Here is a 16,713-nt window from a genome sequence, read left to right as displayed (position 1 = left end):
AGGATGACAATGTCTGGCTTCCCTCTCTGCTGTGCTGGTCTGGAAGGATGAGGGGTGTTGTTAGTCTGTGGGCTACGGGTGGTGTTCATCTGTGTGATAGGGGGAGATCTGGGAGTTGGGTTAGCCTGTGGGTCAGAGATGGAGCTGGGGGTAGAGGGTGGCTGCTGAGTTGGAGGGTTCTGGCTGCTCTCAATGGGGGTCACAGGGTTCTGGTTGTGGTCTGGGTGTGAGTCCAGCTGCTCTTTCAGGGCCTGTGCAACTCTCTCTGTCTCCTGAAGCTCCTCAGATAGAGTAGCCAGTTCTCTCCTGTAGCTCTGTCCCTCCTCTCTCAGCTCCCTCAACTCCTCTGTCAGAGCGGCCAGCCGTGCCATGTGACTCTCTCTGTCCTGCTGCAGCTCTAGCACCTCAGTCCTCACGGTGGACAGCTCTCTCCTGTGGCTGTCTCTGTCCTGCCTCAGCTTGGTGAGCTCTGTGCTGATGGCAGACGAGTCCCCCTGGACCGTGATGTCCTGGGTTGGCTGTTGGCTGATCAGCTCTCGCAACTGTACGAGCTCTCTCTCCAACTCTGTGAACTTCACCTTCAGTTCAGTGATGGTGTGGTTCAGCTGGGGGTCCTGGGCCTGTTCTGGGCCGGCGGGTTCTCCCTCCTCAGGGTCAGCAGTGGGGCAGCCAGAAGTGGGGGTGGTGTCCGTCTCTGGCAGGGTGTGGTTGTTCTCAGTGGGGGCAGATTTATCCTGTTGGGCCCGTTCCTTTATAAGGAGAAAGTCCAGCCCAAATTGTGTGAGGTTCCCCTGCACCATGACAGTCCCGTTCTTATATATGTTGACTGTTGTCATGACAGTGTCTGGGTCTTCTACCTCTTTAATTTTGAGTTTCCAACCATTGCAGATCCCCTCTTTCTTCACAGAAGGGTAGTGGGCACTTATGGCGGCGTGCCATGCTAATGGCTGGTCTGTGAGGAAGATCAGATTGCTGACTTCTCCACTCTTGTACAGGTCAGCAAAGAGCGTCTCTGGTCTATCCTTCAACAGTTTTAGTTTGTATGCCTTCCTGGCACTGTCATTTTTGACCTCTTGTGGGTATACAAGAGGAACAGCCTCTGTACAGGCTGTGGTTGAAGCCATGGGGCTCTGCTGCTGTTGTTACATGTTGTTAGATGTGTCTATCTGTCTGTCTCTCTATCTGTCTGTCTCTCTATCTGTCTGTCTCTCTATCTATCTGTCTCTCTATCTGTTTGTCTGTTTATCTGTCTCTCTATCTGTCTGTCCCTCTATCTATCTGTCTGTCTCTCTATCTATCTCTCTATCTGTCTGTTTGTCTGTTTGTCTGTTTATCTGTCTTTCTATCTGTCTGTCTCTCTGTCTGTCTCTCTATCTGTCTCTCTATCTATCTGTCTGTCTCTCTATCTGTCTATCTATCTGTCTATCTATCTGTCTGTCTCTCTATCTATCTGTCTGTCTCTCTATCTGTATGTCTCTCTATCTGTGTCTCTATCTGTATGTCTCTCTATCTGTCTCTGTTTTTCTATCTGTCTGTCTCTCTATCTGTCTCTCTATCTGTTTATCTCTCTATCTGTTTATCTCTCTATCTGTCTGTCTCTCTATCTATCTGTCTCTCTATCTGTTTGTCTGTTTATCTGTCTCTCTATCTGTCTGTCCCTCTATCTATCTGTCTGTCTCTCTATCTATCTCTCTATCTGTCTATCTGTCTGTTTGTCTGTTTATCTGTCTTTCTATCTGTCTGTCTCTCTGTCTGTCCCTCTATCTATCTGTCTGTCTCTCTATCTGTCTATCTATCTGTCTGTCTCTCTATCTATCTGTCTGTCTCTCTATCTGTCTGTCTCTCTATCTGTTTGTCTGTTTATCTGTCTTTATATCTGTCAGTCTCTCTATCTGTCTATCTGTATGTCTCTCTATCTATCTGTTTCTCTATCTGTCTCTCTGTCTGTCTATCTGTCTGTCTCTCTGTCTGTTTATCTGTCTTTCTATCTGTCTGTCTCTCTATCTGTCTCTCTATCTGTCTCTCTATCTGTTTGTCTGTCTATCTGTCTTTCTCTCTATCAGTCTGTCTCTCTATCCGTCTCTCTATCTGTCTGTCTCTCTATCTGTCTCTCTATCTGTCTGTCTCTCTATCTGTCTCTCTATCTGTCTGTCTCTCTATCTGTCTCTCTATCCGTCTGTCTCTCTATCTGTCTCTCTACCCGTCTGTCTCTCTATCAGTCTGTCTCTCTATCTGTCTCTCTATCCGTCTGTCTCTCTATCTGTCTGTCTCTCTATCTGTCTACCTGTCTGTTTGTCAGTTCAGTGTCCTGGTGTCAGGGCGTTGGTCAGATAGACATGGGGAGAGAATAAGGGTGGAGGTGGGATGATGAGTCGGTGTGGTTTGCAGACACACATCAATGTCCCCTCACTCTGGTGTGTGTGTGTGTGTGTGTGTGTGTGTGTGTGTGTGTGTGTGTGTGTGTGTGTGTGTGTGTGTGTGTGTGTGTGTGTGTGTGTGTGTGTGTGTGTGTGTGTGTGTGTGTGTGTGTGTGTTGTGTGTGTGTGTGTGTGTGTGTGTGTGTGTGTGTGTGTGTGTGTGTGTGTGTGTGTGTGTGTGTGTGTGTGTGTGTGTTGTGGTGTAGTGTGTGTGTGTGTGTTGTGTAGTGTGTGTGTGTGTGTTGTGTTGTGTGTGTGTGTGTGTGTGTTTGTTTGTGTGTGTGTGTGCGGGAGGGGAGTGTCTTTTGTCTCCCCCTAACCTGTTGCCTAGCAACAGTCGTGCTGTGCTGCCGCAGAGCCAGAGGGTGATGATGTCACCATAGATCAGAGGAGAACACGTTCACAACAACACGCCGCACACTCACATACACACACAAACACACATAAATATCCGCTATCACACACCCTTTGAACAACACTTACAGAGGCAAACACCGTTTATCTAATTTATTGGAATACATTTGCTCCACAACCAACTGTCACCATATTAGTAACTCCAAACTTAGTTTAAACACTGTAAATGCACACACATGCACACACACACAAACGGCAGACCAGGTGTGTGTGGGTCCTGGACATCCTGGTGTTTGGAAACATGTTGGGACTGAAGTAAAAACACAGGGCTGACAAAGACATGGAGTAATGATGTGCATTCGTGTTGAGAAGGGTGCTATATAAATAAAGTTGTACTTACTTTTACAGCAGTGAGGAAACTCAGAGAGGGAATAGATTTTACACTCAAGCAGTTTTAGCTAGTCTTGTTCAAAGCTGTGTAAAATATTTAGCAGTAGAATCATAGAATACATTCCGGCTGTAACAAAATGATAGGGCAAGAAACCTAATGACAATGTAGAAAGCAAGAAAAATGGCTGAAGGACTGAAGAGGGAGTCATTTAACGTGGGTGGGTATTCAGCCGGACTTTGGGCAAATTGGCTGTTTGACCAATTTACTTTGAAATGGCAGTGACAAATGAGTGTGATGTCACCCAGCAGTCGGTCGTGGCAACTTGCAAAACGATTCTGTGGTAATAACTCAGACCAGTGGTTCATGTAGTTCTCCATGGATGATTTTGAGTGTCACAAGATAACAAAGAATATGAAAATGACTCAAATCAAACGATAAATGTATCATTGTTGGTTTCCTATTGTTTGCGAAAAGATGGTTTTAGCTGATAGTCTGCCTTCACCTGAGTTATCTGTCCAATGTTTGAAAAAGGACTTTGCGACAGGATATCATGCAGTGTGCTGCACTAATCCAAACCTGACTGTATGCATGTGCACAGTTGGAGAGTTGCACAGAAACAGTGATGCAATGTTTTTTGGAAACAGAGGTCATTATTTAACAGTATGCCATCTTCCTATTTGTTGTACCTTTGAAATAATGCAATTTGTGATCTGGCAGTCACACAGAGCAACAATGCTCCCTCACACGGCTCACCATTTTTATTTTTTTCATGTCAGACCAATGCCTTCACATCCTTGTCGAGCGTGGACCACTGCTACTTAGCTGATGACTAATATGACCGTACCTTTTAGTCTATTTCCCTCACTTTGTTCTTCCTCTCTCCCCTTATTACAGGTGCAGACTACAGAGCGATCTGATTGGTCAGAATGTCCTGAAGGAGCGGGGCTACTTTGTCTACTGCAGGACATAACTACGTCCAACAGGTGCGTGTTTGTGCTGTTTGAAGACACTTGTGCGCGTCATATAAAATATCACTGTTCCTTTCTGATACAACAGATCTAAGAACTGAAACTGATTTTTCTTTAATATCTGCGGCAAAATAGTATTTTTGCCATTTGCGGTGCTCATTCCTGTCAGTAGTATCTGTACACTAGTGGTGAAACCATTCTTCAAAGGTTCCCAAAAACACAATGTTGTGGATTTAAAAATGTCTCCTCCAGCCCTCTCCTTCATCTTATTATTTTCATGCATGTCTGAACATGTCTGGTTACACGTGTCACAACTGACCTTTTCTCCGCTGTTAATTGAAAGGATGCAAAGCAGGCTGCTGGCAAGACAGTGTCAGCTTAATGGCTCAGAGCTGAGAGATCAAATATATACAGTGCCTTGCAAAAGTATTCACGCCCTTTGCCATTTTTCCTATTTTCTTGCAAAGAAAAACTAAAATAATATAATATTTTTGGGGGGATTTTATGGCCAAACAAAGTCAGTCAAAATTGGTAAAGTGAAAAAAAAGAGAGCGTCTTTTAAAACATAAAAAATAATTAAAAACTGAAAAGTGGTGTGTGCTATTTAGCCCAAACAAAGACCTTCAGTCACACAATAATTTAAATAAAGTTCACCTGTGTTAAATCAAGTGCCTCATTATCTCTGTATATATACACCTGTTGTAGAAGGCCTCAGTCCTCCATACCTCAGCAAGTGGCCTTTCTAAGCGAGAAAACGACACCATGAAGACTAAGGAGCTCTCCAAACAGGTCAGGGACAAAGTTGTGGAAAAGTATGACAAAGGGTTGGGTTATAAAAAAATCTCACAGACTTTGAACATCCCACGAAGCACCATTAAATCCATTATTTTAAAATGGAAAACATATGGCACGACAACAAACCTGCCAAGAGAGGGCCGCCCACCAAAACTCTCACACCGTGCAAGGAGAGCATCGATCAGAGAGGCAACAAAGAGGCCGAGGGTAACCCTGAAGGAGCTGGTAAGCTCCACAGCAGAGAGAGGAGAATCTGTACATAGGACCACAGTAAGCCGTACACTCCACAGAGCTGGGCGTTATGGAAGAGTCGTCAGAAAGAAGCCATTGCTTAAGGCAAAAAATAAGAAAACACGTGTGGAGTTTGCCAAAAGGCATGTGGAGGATTCCCCAAACATGTGGAAGAAGGTCCTGTGGTCAGGTGAGACTAAAATGGAACTTTTGGCCGTCAAGGTAAACGTCTGGCCCAAACCCAACCCCTCTGATCCCCCTCACAACACCACCCCCACAGGGAAGCAAGGTGGTGGCAGCATCATGTTGTGGGGATGTTTTTCATCGGCAGGGACTGGAAGCTGGTCAAAATAGAAGGAGTGATGGATGGAGCTAATTACAGGGAAATAGTTGAGGAAACTGTGTTTCAGTCTGCCAGAGAATTGAGGCTTGGGCGGAGGTTCACCTTCCAGCAGGACAATGACCCAAAGCATTCTGCTAAAGCAACGCTAGAGTGGTTTAAGGGGAAACGTTTTGGAGTGGCCAAGTCAAAGCTCTTAATCCAATGGAAAATCTGTGGTATGACCTAAAGAAGGCTGAACACGAGCGGACCCCATCTAACCTAAAGGAGCTGGAGCAGTGTTGCCAAGAAGCATGGAAACAAATCCCAGTGGAAAGATGTGCCAAGCTTATAGACACACGCCCCAAGAGACTTGCAGCTGTTATTGCTGCGAAAGGTGGCTCTACAAAGTATTGACTTTGGGGGGGGTGAGTAGTTATGCACGCTCAGGTTTTCTCTTTTTCATTATTATTTCTTTTTTGTGTCACAATAAAAAATATTTTTTGCATCTTCAAAGTTGTAGGCATGTTGTGTATATCAAATACCACACATTCTCAACAAATCTAATTCAATCGTTAAATTAAAACGAATTAAAGAAAAATGCCAAGGGGGGTGAATACTTTTGCAAGGCATTGTATATTAGAAACAAAAAGTGTTCTTTGTTTGGGCTTCTCTTGAGATTTCATATCAGTGGCAGGAAACATGACCTGCAGCTCCTCACATACCTGGCAAGGTAACATCTTCCTGGGAGCTTTGTGTGGATACTGTGAAGATAATGGGAATCAAACCAAGATCAATACAATCTGAACCACAAGAAATGCTCAGGGAACACAGCTTCAAAAGGGACCCCGAGTTAATCTCACTGCCAGCAGTGCTTACCTGTAAACAAACTGCAAACAACAGAAGCTAATACAAATGTGAAAAAGTACACCAGCACATCTCAGTTACTACGGTATCAGTTTAGTTCACATATAGCTTAAATACTTTTGTCTCCACTTCATGAAATTCCTGTGTCAAATCAAATCAGGTTTTATTTATATAGCACATTTTAAAAACGATTTTTGGTCGAGCCAAAGTGCTGTACATGCAAATAATAAATAACACATTACTACATTCGCAAAAAGAAGACAATACATATAAAAATCAGGAGTCGTGCTCCGCTCTGACTAGAAGGCCAGGGAGAAGAAGTGAGTTTTTAGTGTTGATTTAAAAAGTGTCGTCCACTTTACACCCATTCATAAAACAGTTGTTCACTTTCCCTATGCTAAGGGTAACTTGAGAACAGGGCGTGACACCCGTAACATTTCCCTCTCACACAAACAGTGAATCAGACCAAACTGAGAGAATAAGGGTGGAGGAGGGATGATGAGTAGGTGTCTGTGTGGTTCGCAGACACACATCAATGTCCCCTCACTCTGATGGAGGTGTGTGTGTGTGTGTGTGTGTGTGTGTGTGTGTGTGTGTGTGTGTGTGTGTGTGTGTGTGTGTGTGTGTGTGTGTGTGTGTGTGTGTGTGTGTGTGTGTGTGTGTGTGTGTGTGTGTGTGTGTGTGTGTGTGTGTGTGTGTGTGTGTGTGTGTGTGTGTGTGTGTGTGTGTGTGTGTGTGTGTGTGTGTGTGTGTGTGTGTGTGTGTGTGTGTGTGTGTGTGTGTGTGTGTGTGTGTGTGTGTGTGTGTGTGCGTGCGTGCGTGTTGCATCTAACTGCCTTTATGAGTATGTGGGCAAAATGTGTGTACCCTCTTTGTGCCAAGGGTTTTGTCGCCTTAGTGACCATTCTCCCTTCCTTTTGATCTCTAGATGTATGAGACCAGCGACCTGACACAAAAACACACACACACACACACACACCAATAGTGCTTTCACCCTCTTCTATACACAATCTGTCTGTCTTTCAATCAATCAAACACACACACACACACACACACACACACACACACACACACACACCCTGTCAGATCAATAATAAAGGTGTATTGTTGTCCTGCTATAGAGGCCTCTCCTCTCCTCGGTCCCCCCTTTTTGTCACCCTCTATATCCATTTCTCCTTCTCTCTCCCCCCTCCATTTTCTTCCTCTTCCACCTCTCTCTCTCTCTCTCCCCTCTCCACTCGTCACCTCTCTGCTCTCCCTCTCTAGCAGATGAAAGCAAGATCAGCTCCAGCCTTTGAAGTGGCTGAGACTGGCACACTCCCACTGGTTTAGGTAGGAGGAGGGGAGCAGAGGTTTTAGGAGAAAGGGCAGGAGATGAAAGGAGTTATGAGGAGAGAGGAGAAGAGAGAAGGGAGGAAGGGGGGGGGGGGGTTAATTGAGAGGATGAGAGGAGTTGCGGCAGAGAGACGAGACGGAAAGAGAAGAGCGGCGTGGAGAGTTCCTCACCCAAATGATGTAATTCAGCCTTTACCATGGCAACCTGAGGAATGCCTTTTCAAAACCTCAAGCCTGAGCGAGAGTAGATTTGGGGGGGGGGGGGGGGCGTCACTCGTAGTTCTCCGTCCTGAAGAGAAGCCCTGAGGCCCAAAAACCTGATCTCCTGTTGCTGGGTTCAATTTGAACATGAAGCTGTCAGACGTTTGCTCATAGCTGCAAACCCTCTGCATAACATCGCCATGGTCATGATTTGTCTGGAGATTATACTATAACATCATCCACCTTTTTATAAAGTCTATAGTCTATAATCTATCAGGAGAGTCAATGAAGGGACACTTTAGCTCATTTTGGGGGAGGTATCAGGCGATGAAGAGTGGGAACCATTGGTTCATAGAACAGCTCACTCTGCAATGGCCACATGTAAACCCTATAACAGGACTAATATGTCACATGGTCTGACCTGCAGTCTGCCACCACGGAGAGCAGATTCCTGAACTGTCTGGTGAACATGCAGTTATTGAGATCTGATCAAAGTGAGAGGTAGAGAGCTGTTCCTTGTTTGGCTCCAGGTGATGGTGTAAGCTCCGTGGTCCTCCTGCAGCTGCTGAGTGTCCACAAGGACAGTGAAGGTGCAGAGGTTTAATGAGTTACTCTAAAGTTTGTCCTAAAACTTTTGTGGATCCAATTTATGTTTTCAATATTCACAAACTTTGAAGGATTTCCGCGGCCTCTGGGAGATGTGTTAATTATGTTAATTATGTGGGTTTTAATCAACTCAGAGCAGGGGGGGGGGGGGGGGGGGGGGGGGGGGTTGGCCTTCTGCTGGCCTCGCTGTCAGGCTGCCCTCAAAGACACCTGGGAGGAAGGGGAGGGGGGGGGGGGGGGTAGATTACAGACAGATTATAGTCACAAAATGATGACTGAATGTTTGTTCGTATCATATTTTAGTGGTGTTTAGTTATAAAGAGAAACCAAACATCTTCAGGACTTTTGTTAGAGTATACTATACCACCACTTGTTATATGACTCTGTAAAGGAATACTTAACTACTTATTACTTTTCTTGACATTTTTGGTTTGTCATTGTCAATTGTTCCCAGAAATATGGATAGATAGATATACCATGACTTGTTGTTACCTATTTATAGCAAACTATTGTATGACTTATTTGACAGACTACGATTTTTTTTTTAGGATTATTGTGACAACATCATGACATTCACTACATATAACAATTTAATACATAAATACTTTGGAAAAAAACGATGAACTTTTTGTGAACTATGACATTTATGATTTGATTATGACATAGAATACTGTTGCTATTCATGAATTTAAAAGAAAACGCTTTAAAGACATTTTTCAAAAAGAGAGTATGGAAAAACATTTTTCTTTTTTTCTTTAGAATTTGTTTTAATATATTGATCATACAACCAGAGTGTATTTTACTGACAGCCAGCACAGGCAAACTAGCATACATAGTCTGAATGTAATGGTCAAAAAAATCTGCCCATAAATCTGGGGGAATGTGTATGAACCACGAATATACTAATATTGTTGCAACTGTTGCACGTTCAATATATTTGAGCAATAGTATTTATTTAAAACCTGTTTTGTATTGTGATAACTATTCCATGGCGATAACACAAATAGGATACTCATAAAGGGAAAGTATAGTTTTAGAGAAAAGAGATGAATATATGTCAAATCAGTCGGACAAAAAGCAGCATCAGTTTTAATACCTGTGTTATTGATTTGTTCAAAGCACTATGAGCTGCATTTCCTGTTATGAAAGGTCCATATATCAACGTTTTATTATCATTACCTGCTCCGGTGCTCTCGGCTGCCGTACTTAAATATGACCTAGATTCTGTTCATTTCCCTCACAGTCCCCCCCCCCCCCCCCCGTATCATTCTCATTTACAGGCAGGCCGCTATTTAGCCACAAGGCTTATTCTAAGTGGTGCTGAGGGAAGAAGAAGAAGTCTTTGGTGGGTTCATTCACTTTCAAGGAAAAAATAGCCCCCCATTGTCTTCATGTTAAGACAAGAGCTCCCTCTTAGGTGGTCTTGAATGAAACTGAACATGACTTTATTTGTATTGTATAAAAAAGAAATAATAATAAAAGCTCAAATCAGACAGCTGCACTTCTATCAATACACCAATGCCCAGAATCAAACGCATGATGTCCATAATGAAGCCTAAATGAAAATGACACTATATTTGCTATCTATCTCATTTCCAAATAGATGTTCTTTCCCTAGTCTTCAGTTTTACTGCAAACTGTGGAGCCACACAAGAGCTGGAGAAATGATGTGCAGTAGAAAACCTTTTATGAAGATTTGAAGGCATACGTTCAGGACATGACATTCATGTGCACTTTTTTGGGCCATGTTGCCTTAATAGATTAAAATATATATATGGATGAATAAAGTTAGAGGCGAACGAGAGAAGAGTGAGGGACATGCAACACAGGCTGTCGGCTGGTATCCCATCGTGAACATGCCTCTTAGCCTTTATGCAATTGAGACTCATCTTCACCTTTTTAAGGAATAGTTTGGATGTGTTTGATGTCACCAGTAAACTAATGTATGATATCATGAATAACCTTTCTTTCCTCTTTCCCAGGTGTCACCTCGATTTGGCTCCAGTGGCTGCTGAAATCCTGCAGGTGATCTCTGGATCCTGAAAGCATGTGATGGTCAAAACGATCAAGAGCCATCCAACATTTCAGCATCTCAGAACTTTGAAAATGTACGCATGATTGGAATTCTGCTTTTAGATGTTTTTCTCTGAATACAGTTATTTAATAAATAACCAGATAGATGATTGATCTTTTAAACCGTTATCAGTTTTTTAATAAAATGCGTAGATTTTCATCATAAAAGTTTCTTCGTCAATCTGAGTTAATTGTTATACATTGGACTGGAGGTAAACAAAACAGTTATTATAATATTAAAATATTTATAAATATTTATGAATTCATAATGGTTTTTGTTTTGAGTAGCAGCTGGCTCTAAAAAGCTTTGAGACCAGAGTCAATGGCCCTTTCTCATTTGTTTAACTCCCCTCCTCGACTCCCCTCCTCGAGACTTAGTCCCGCCCACAGGAGATGCGAGCGGAGGAGCAGGCGGTTAGAGAAATGAGAACTCCTCTCCTCTGAGCGGTCATTTTAAAGAGACGTCCATTAATGATGACAGGAGGCACAGCAGCCCTCTGTCTGATGGACAGATGTGTTCATGACGACTTATATATTACTTTTAATTAGTGGTGCACGATAATTATCGGCCCGATAATTATCGGTCCGATATTAGGAATTATGACGTCATCCCGATAAACCCGATATAAGTATTAATAGCCCCGATAATATACAATATATTTTTTAGGTAGAAAAAAATACTGCGGTGTGGGTGGATTGGGATGAGGGGCGCTTGTTTTTCACTCGGCTCCTCCCGTTTTGCCAGTACTGTGGTATTAGTGGTTTAGGAAGAGGGGAGTTTTTCACAAATCCAGCGCTCCCTAACTCATGCCTGGCTGTGACGTAAATGGTGTGCGGCCGTGAAAGCAGGACAGTAAACAAACATGTCGCCGGTAGTATCGGACTATTTCAAAGTTTCAGAGTTAGATAGTTCGCTTGCTATTTGTATTAACAAATGCAGAAGTTCCACGAGGAGGGAAAAAGGCAACGAGCTATAATACTTCCAACCTGATTAGTCACCTGAAACATCGCCATCGCTACGATGGTGTGTTAAAAGCATACGAAAACGCCTGCGCTGCTAAACTAGCGGCGAATCCAAAGCCAGCTGCAAAGGCACCGGGGCTTTTACCTATCGACGAGGCTTTTGAAAAAGGCAAGAACTTTATTTGGGGAAATAAATATGGTCACTTTGAAGAGTCAAAACTGTTCTTGGCTTTGTTTTGTTCATAGTAGTAATGCTCATGTCATTTGCTCACTACTAGTCTTTTTTTTACCACCAGGTGTGCAAAAACTACAGGTACATTTAATATATATGATATTATTATCGGTTATCGGTATCGGTCTTGAGAAGCAGGAAGTTATCGGTATCGGTTTCAAAAAACCAATATCGTGCATCCCTAATTTTAATTCATTCACAGTGCGGTATAATGAGACAGGCTACAGATGCGGACACACACATATACGTATATATTTATATAAATATATACAATTTCAGAATCAAACAGAGCACTCTCATAATCAGTGGCGTTTCTATATGTACAAAAGTGAGTGAGTGCAGTGAGGTTCATGGCTGGTGAGGCACTGGCACTGACTCTTCAGGTTTACAAATATTATATTTTGACCTAAATCAAAATATAATATTATTTTCAAAAGCTTTTTTAGTCTGATGCTTCAATTAATTTTAAACAGACAGTTCAACAGAAGGATACCCAAAAAATGTAATTTTATCATTTAAATATTGAATTCTCTCTTAGTAAGATCCCATTTTCAATAAAATTGTGGTCTTGACTTGAAGATGAAGTCCATTTGCCTATCCTTCTGGACAAAAATCTCTATTACTTTTTTGTAAAAGTCCTCCTTATCTTCTTGTAGTTTCAAAAGTCTATCATAAATCTAAATGATGGATTTATGATTCGAAAATGATAAAAGTAGGGTAGACATGTGGATATTATCCGGCTGAACAAAACGTGCATTTATCTAACAGGTACGTTTCCCACAGATCTTATTTTCAGCTATTTTCTAAAATCCTATGGAGAAATATCATTGCTTTTTTGTCGAGGGAAGCCATGCGCAGCTTACCTCCTGGTTTTAGGACGCGTCTCTCTCCTCCTCTTCACACACCACACTTTTCGCGGCACACGTACTTACAGCCAATCAGCTCTGAATGATGTGAGATGACGTATGGTGAGGATGGCAGCTCTATGCCCCTATGGTCATTATTTTTTGCCACACACATTAAATAGGAAAATACTCTGAGCATGCGCAGTGTAGTTTTTACAGTCACCGTTCACTTAGACAGTGAGAGGGAGGGGCATGATCAGGGTTTGTCCCACATGGCTCTAAACAGCTCAATAGGCACACACTGTAGACACTAATTAGAAGAACACATACTAAAACAGCAATGTACAGACGAATCAGATGATTAAACATGATCTTAAAATATATTTGTTTTTATTTATTTTTAGCATTTTGTTGTAATCATTATTTTAATACTTTCTGCTGACACTAGGTGGGGCTGTGCCCCTAATGACCAGTCGCCACTGCTCATAATAACGTAACACTATCAGAGACTGGATATTCGATGAGCAGTTTCTAAAATAATATCCAGGGGATGCATGCAGAGCTGTCATTGGCTGAGACAAGTCCGGCCGTACGTCACGACTCTTTGAAACATCTCTGTTCCCGGAAATGCATCCGTGAGCCGTGGAGGACCCATCAGTGTATCCTCGATTATAGCTCCTCGATGCTCGGTCCTCGAAGTTCATTTAGAGAAATGAGATGTCCTTCAACATCAGTGGCGAGCCGTCAGGGCCCTCTGTGAGTGCCTAAGATATTCTAAAAAATAATATTTGAAAACATTAAAAAAACAAAATTATTTTTTATATTTTTTTGTTGTTACATTTTTCATTAGTTTTACCAAAATAACTTGATCTAATTGTATTTAAAATAATATTTCCAAAGAAATAAATCCTTTGAATCTGCCTGTTCAGTTTCTGTTGGAATGTGAAGGGTTAAATGCCGTCTCTGCGAGTTATGTGAAGACGGGAGAGCTTGTTGGTCCCTCTCTACATTCACAGAGGGCCCGCTATAGTAACTCAACGAGAGAGTAATGTCAAATGACAGTACAATTGACCAATCATATATTCCCTCTAAATGGGCGGGCTTTATTTTCGCGGACTTTATGACAAGTTCCGCCCGCTGTGAGGTCTATGCAAGTGGTGCAGTGAAGCATCCTAAAACCCGGAAGTAAGCTGCGCTGGGATTCCCTCGACAGAAAGCAATGGGATTTCTCCATAGGATTTTGGAAAATAGCTCGAAATAAGGTCTGTGGAAAACGAACCTGTTAGATAAATGCACGTTTTGTTCAGCCGGATAATATCCACATGTCTACCCTACTTTTATTATTTTCGTATCATAAATCTAACCGATAGATTTACGATCGATAGATTTATGATTAGCATAAGATCGTTCATGATGTCTCACTTCAGTGATAGTGATGACGAAATTATTAACCGAGTCATTTTCAAGATTGAGTTACAATGATAAACTGGAGTGGCAAAGGATCAGCTGCATGACCCGCCATCAAGTGCTTCATCCAAAAGGACAGGAGGATGGACTTTGTGTTTCAGTGATTTATCATCAAAGGTAGGCCTAAGTCATTTTCAATGTGGGCCGCCTTGCCGACTTAATTCATTTGTAATTGTTACTTGGCTGTGGGTGCCCTGTCATGATAGATGTTTATATAAATGATGTTGTTTTGTGTGGAAGAGGGTCGCTGTCATTGATGCGTTTTGCACCCCGGGCCGCTGTTTTAATATTCCGCTGAAGTATACGCTGTGACGTAATATCTCTTCCTTTTTTTCGAGGGAAGGGGGGTCAGAGGGCCTAGGTATAAAAGTCACAGCTCGCCACTGTTCAACATGGAGCGCTAAAATTCATTTCCGGGTCACTACCGGAGGACCGAGGAGTCGAGGAGGGGGATTTGATGAAATGAGAAAGGGCCAATGTGACTGGTCTCAGAGAACTGCTTCAGTGTTTGACTCATCAAATGTGCAGAACGAAATATTGCTGAGAGGAACCAAAACACCCATGGAGTGTCCATCAGACGGCTCAGGATTACAGCATGAAAGTTAATCTGGCTCTGAGTTAGTCTGACACTACCCACAGCATCAGGAACATCAGCCTCATCCCAATACCCCTCCTCGACTCCTCTCTTCCCCTCCTTCGGGACTTGACCCGGAAATCGATCAAGACACGCCATTTTGAAGGATATCCCAATAGCTGAAATGCACACGGAGGAGTCGAGGAGGGAGGAGGGGTGCGGGAGGAGACGAAAGGGAGGATACACGCGGGCAGACTATGCGGAAGTGTTTTCACTACTCGCGTATAAAAGCCCCGCCCCCACCTTCACAGCTGGTCCATTTCAACAGAGGAAAACCGACAACTGGAAGATGAGTGGAAAAGCGTCACATAAATGTACAAGTGCTCACAGCTCCGTGGGAATTATTATGTGCAATTCATTTCTAAAAGGCTTTCACATTACTATAATTATATTTTTATTTAAATGTAGGCTACATTTTACACCAAAACGGAACACAAAAGCAGGACCAACCATCATTGAATTCCTTGACTAACAAGAGAAAGATTCATTCATTTAAATACATATTTAACCAGAAATGGGCCGGTTCTAAGGGGTCAGTTGAGCCCGATGAGAGGGGATACAGCTGTGCACATGTCATCATTAACAGACGTCGTTTAAGAGTGACGTTTGAGTGAACGAGGACATCCCAATTAATACCTGAGGACTCCTCTGTCCTCTGTCCTCGTGTCCCTCGCTCGCATCTTACGGAGGCGGAGCTAAAATGCAAGGAAGGGACGCAAGTGAGGGAAAGGAGGAGTCTAGGAGGGGTATTGGGATGAGGCTATCGACTCTTTAGATAATGTGTCTGTAATGTGACATCACAAATGTCTACTTTTGGTAGATATGGTATTGGTAAATATAGTTACATAGCAACATACAGATTAGGTTCTGCCAGCTTCTCTATTTTCCCTAATGCTAATGTGTCTCTATCAGGTGTTATTATGCCGCACAAGGAAGATGTACCGTGTGCTGGCAGCAGGCATCACTTCCACGAACCATGAACTTTTTCACTCAGATTTACATTACATGTCATTACAGTCAAAGTAAAACGTCATAAAAAGTCAAATAAATACAAGTTTGTCAAACAAATCATTGTAGTCTGTCATCTAAATCCAATTGAATGTAGATCCCCCCCGGCTCCGTCTTCAGTGACAGTAAAGTCAATAAGATCAGAAAATATGTTTTGGGGATTTTTGAAATATTTGAAAAAAGTGAAGTATAGTCTGTCATGCTTTAGTTTACATAGCATGCATTTCAAAAATATTTTGGAAAAACATTGTTAATTAAATATGTCGTAAATATCAACACAAAAAAAATATAGTATTGTATGTCGACATTTCAGAAAAAGTAAAATAGTATAGTATGTCAAATATCAAAAATAAATATTGAGTATAGTGATTTGAAAATATAAATGCAACACTTGTTTTTGCTCCCATTTTTCATGAGATCTAAGATCTAAAACATTTTCTATATACACAAAATAACCATTTCTCTCAAATATTGTTCATAAATCTGAAAAAATCTGTGATAGTGAGCACTTCTCCTTTGCCGAGATAATCCATCCCACCTCACAGGTGTGGCATATCAAGATGCTGATTAGACAGCATGATTATTGCACAGGTGTTCCTTAGGCTGGCCACAATAAAAGGCCACTCTGAAACGTGCAGTTTTGCTTTATTGGCGGGGTCCGAAAACCAGTCAGTATCTGGTGTGACCACCATTTGCCTCACGCAGTGCAACAGATCTCCTTCGCATAGAGTTGATCAGGTTGTTGATTGTGGCCTGTGGAATGTTGGTCCACTCCTCTTCAATGGCTGTGCGAAGTTGCTGGATATTGGCAGGAACTGGAACACGCTGTCGTATACGCCGATCCAGAGCATCCCAAACATGCTCAATGGGTGACATGTCCGGTGAGTATGCTGGCCATGCAAGAACTGGGTTGTTTTCAGCCTCCAGGAATTGTGTACAGATCATGAGGTGATGGTCGTGGATGAATGTTACAACAATGGGCCTCAGGATCTCGTCACGGTATCTCT

At 42.5% G+C, this 16,713-nt stretch overlaps 1 protein-coding gene across 6 annotated transcripts in view; it reads left to right on the top strand.

The window, feature by feature from the left end:
* Positions 1 to 10,813, top strand: part of ulk4 (unc-51 like kinase 4) — a 101,127-nt gene extending 90,314 nt beyond the window's left edge. For 5 of the 6 annotated variants that reach the window (XM_034207669.1, XM_034207670.1, XM_034207667.1 and 2 more), the window contains 2 exons: positions 4,057 to 4,145; positions 10,467 to 10,813. In XM_034207669.1, coding sequence (XP_034063560.1) covers positions 4,057 to 4,145; positions 10,467 to 10,527 — 150 coding nt within the window. In that variant the 3' untranslated portion in view covers positions 10,528 to 10,813. Of the gene's footprint in view, positions 1 to 4,056; positions 4,146 to 10,466 lie in introns of those variants that run through there. The other variant, XR_004568216.1, reaches the window with a different exon arrangement.
* Positions 10,814 to 16,713: the final 5,900 nt, after the last annotated feature.

This window comes from Gymnodraco acuticeps, unplaced genomic scaffold (assembly GCF_902827175.1).
Source record: "Gymnodraco acuticeps unplaced genomic scaffold, fGymAcu1.1, whole genome shotgun sequence".
Taxonomy (NCBI): domain Eukaryota; kingdom Metazoa; phylum Chordata; class Actinopteri; order Perciformes; family Bathydraconidae; genus Gymnodraco; species Gymnodraco acuticeps.
The sequence above is the reverse complement of the archived record's forward strand: the minus strand, read 5'-3'. Positions and strand labels throughout refer to the sequence as shown.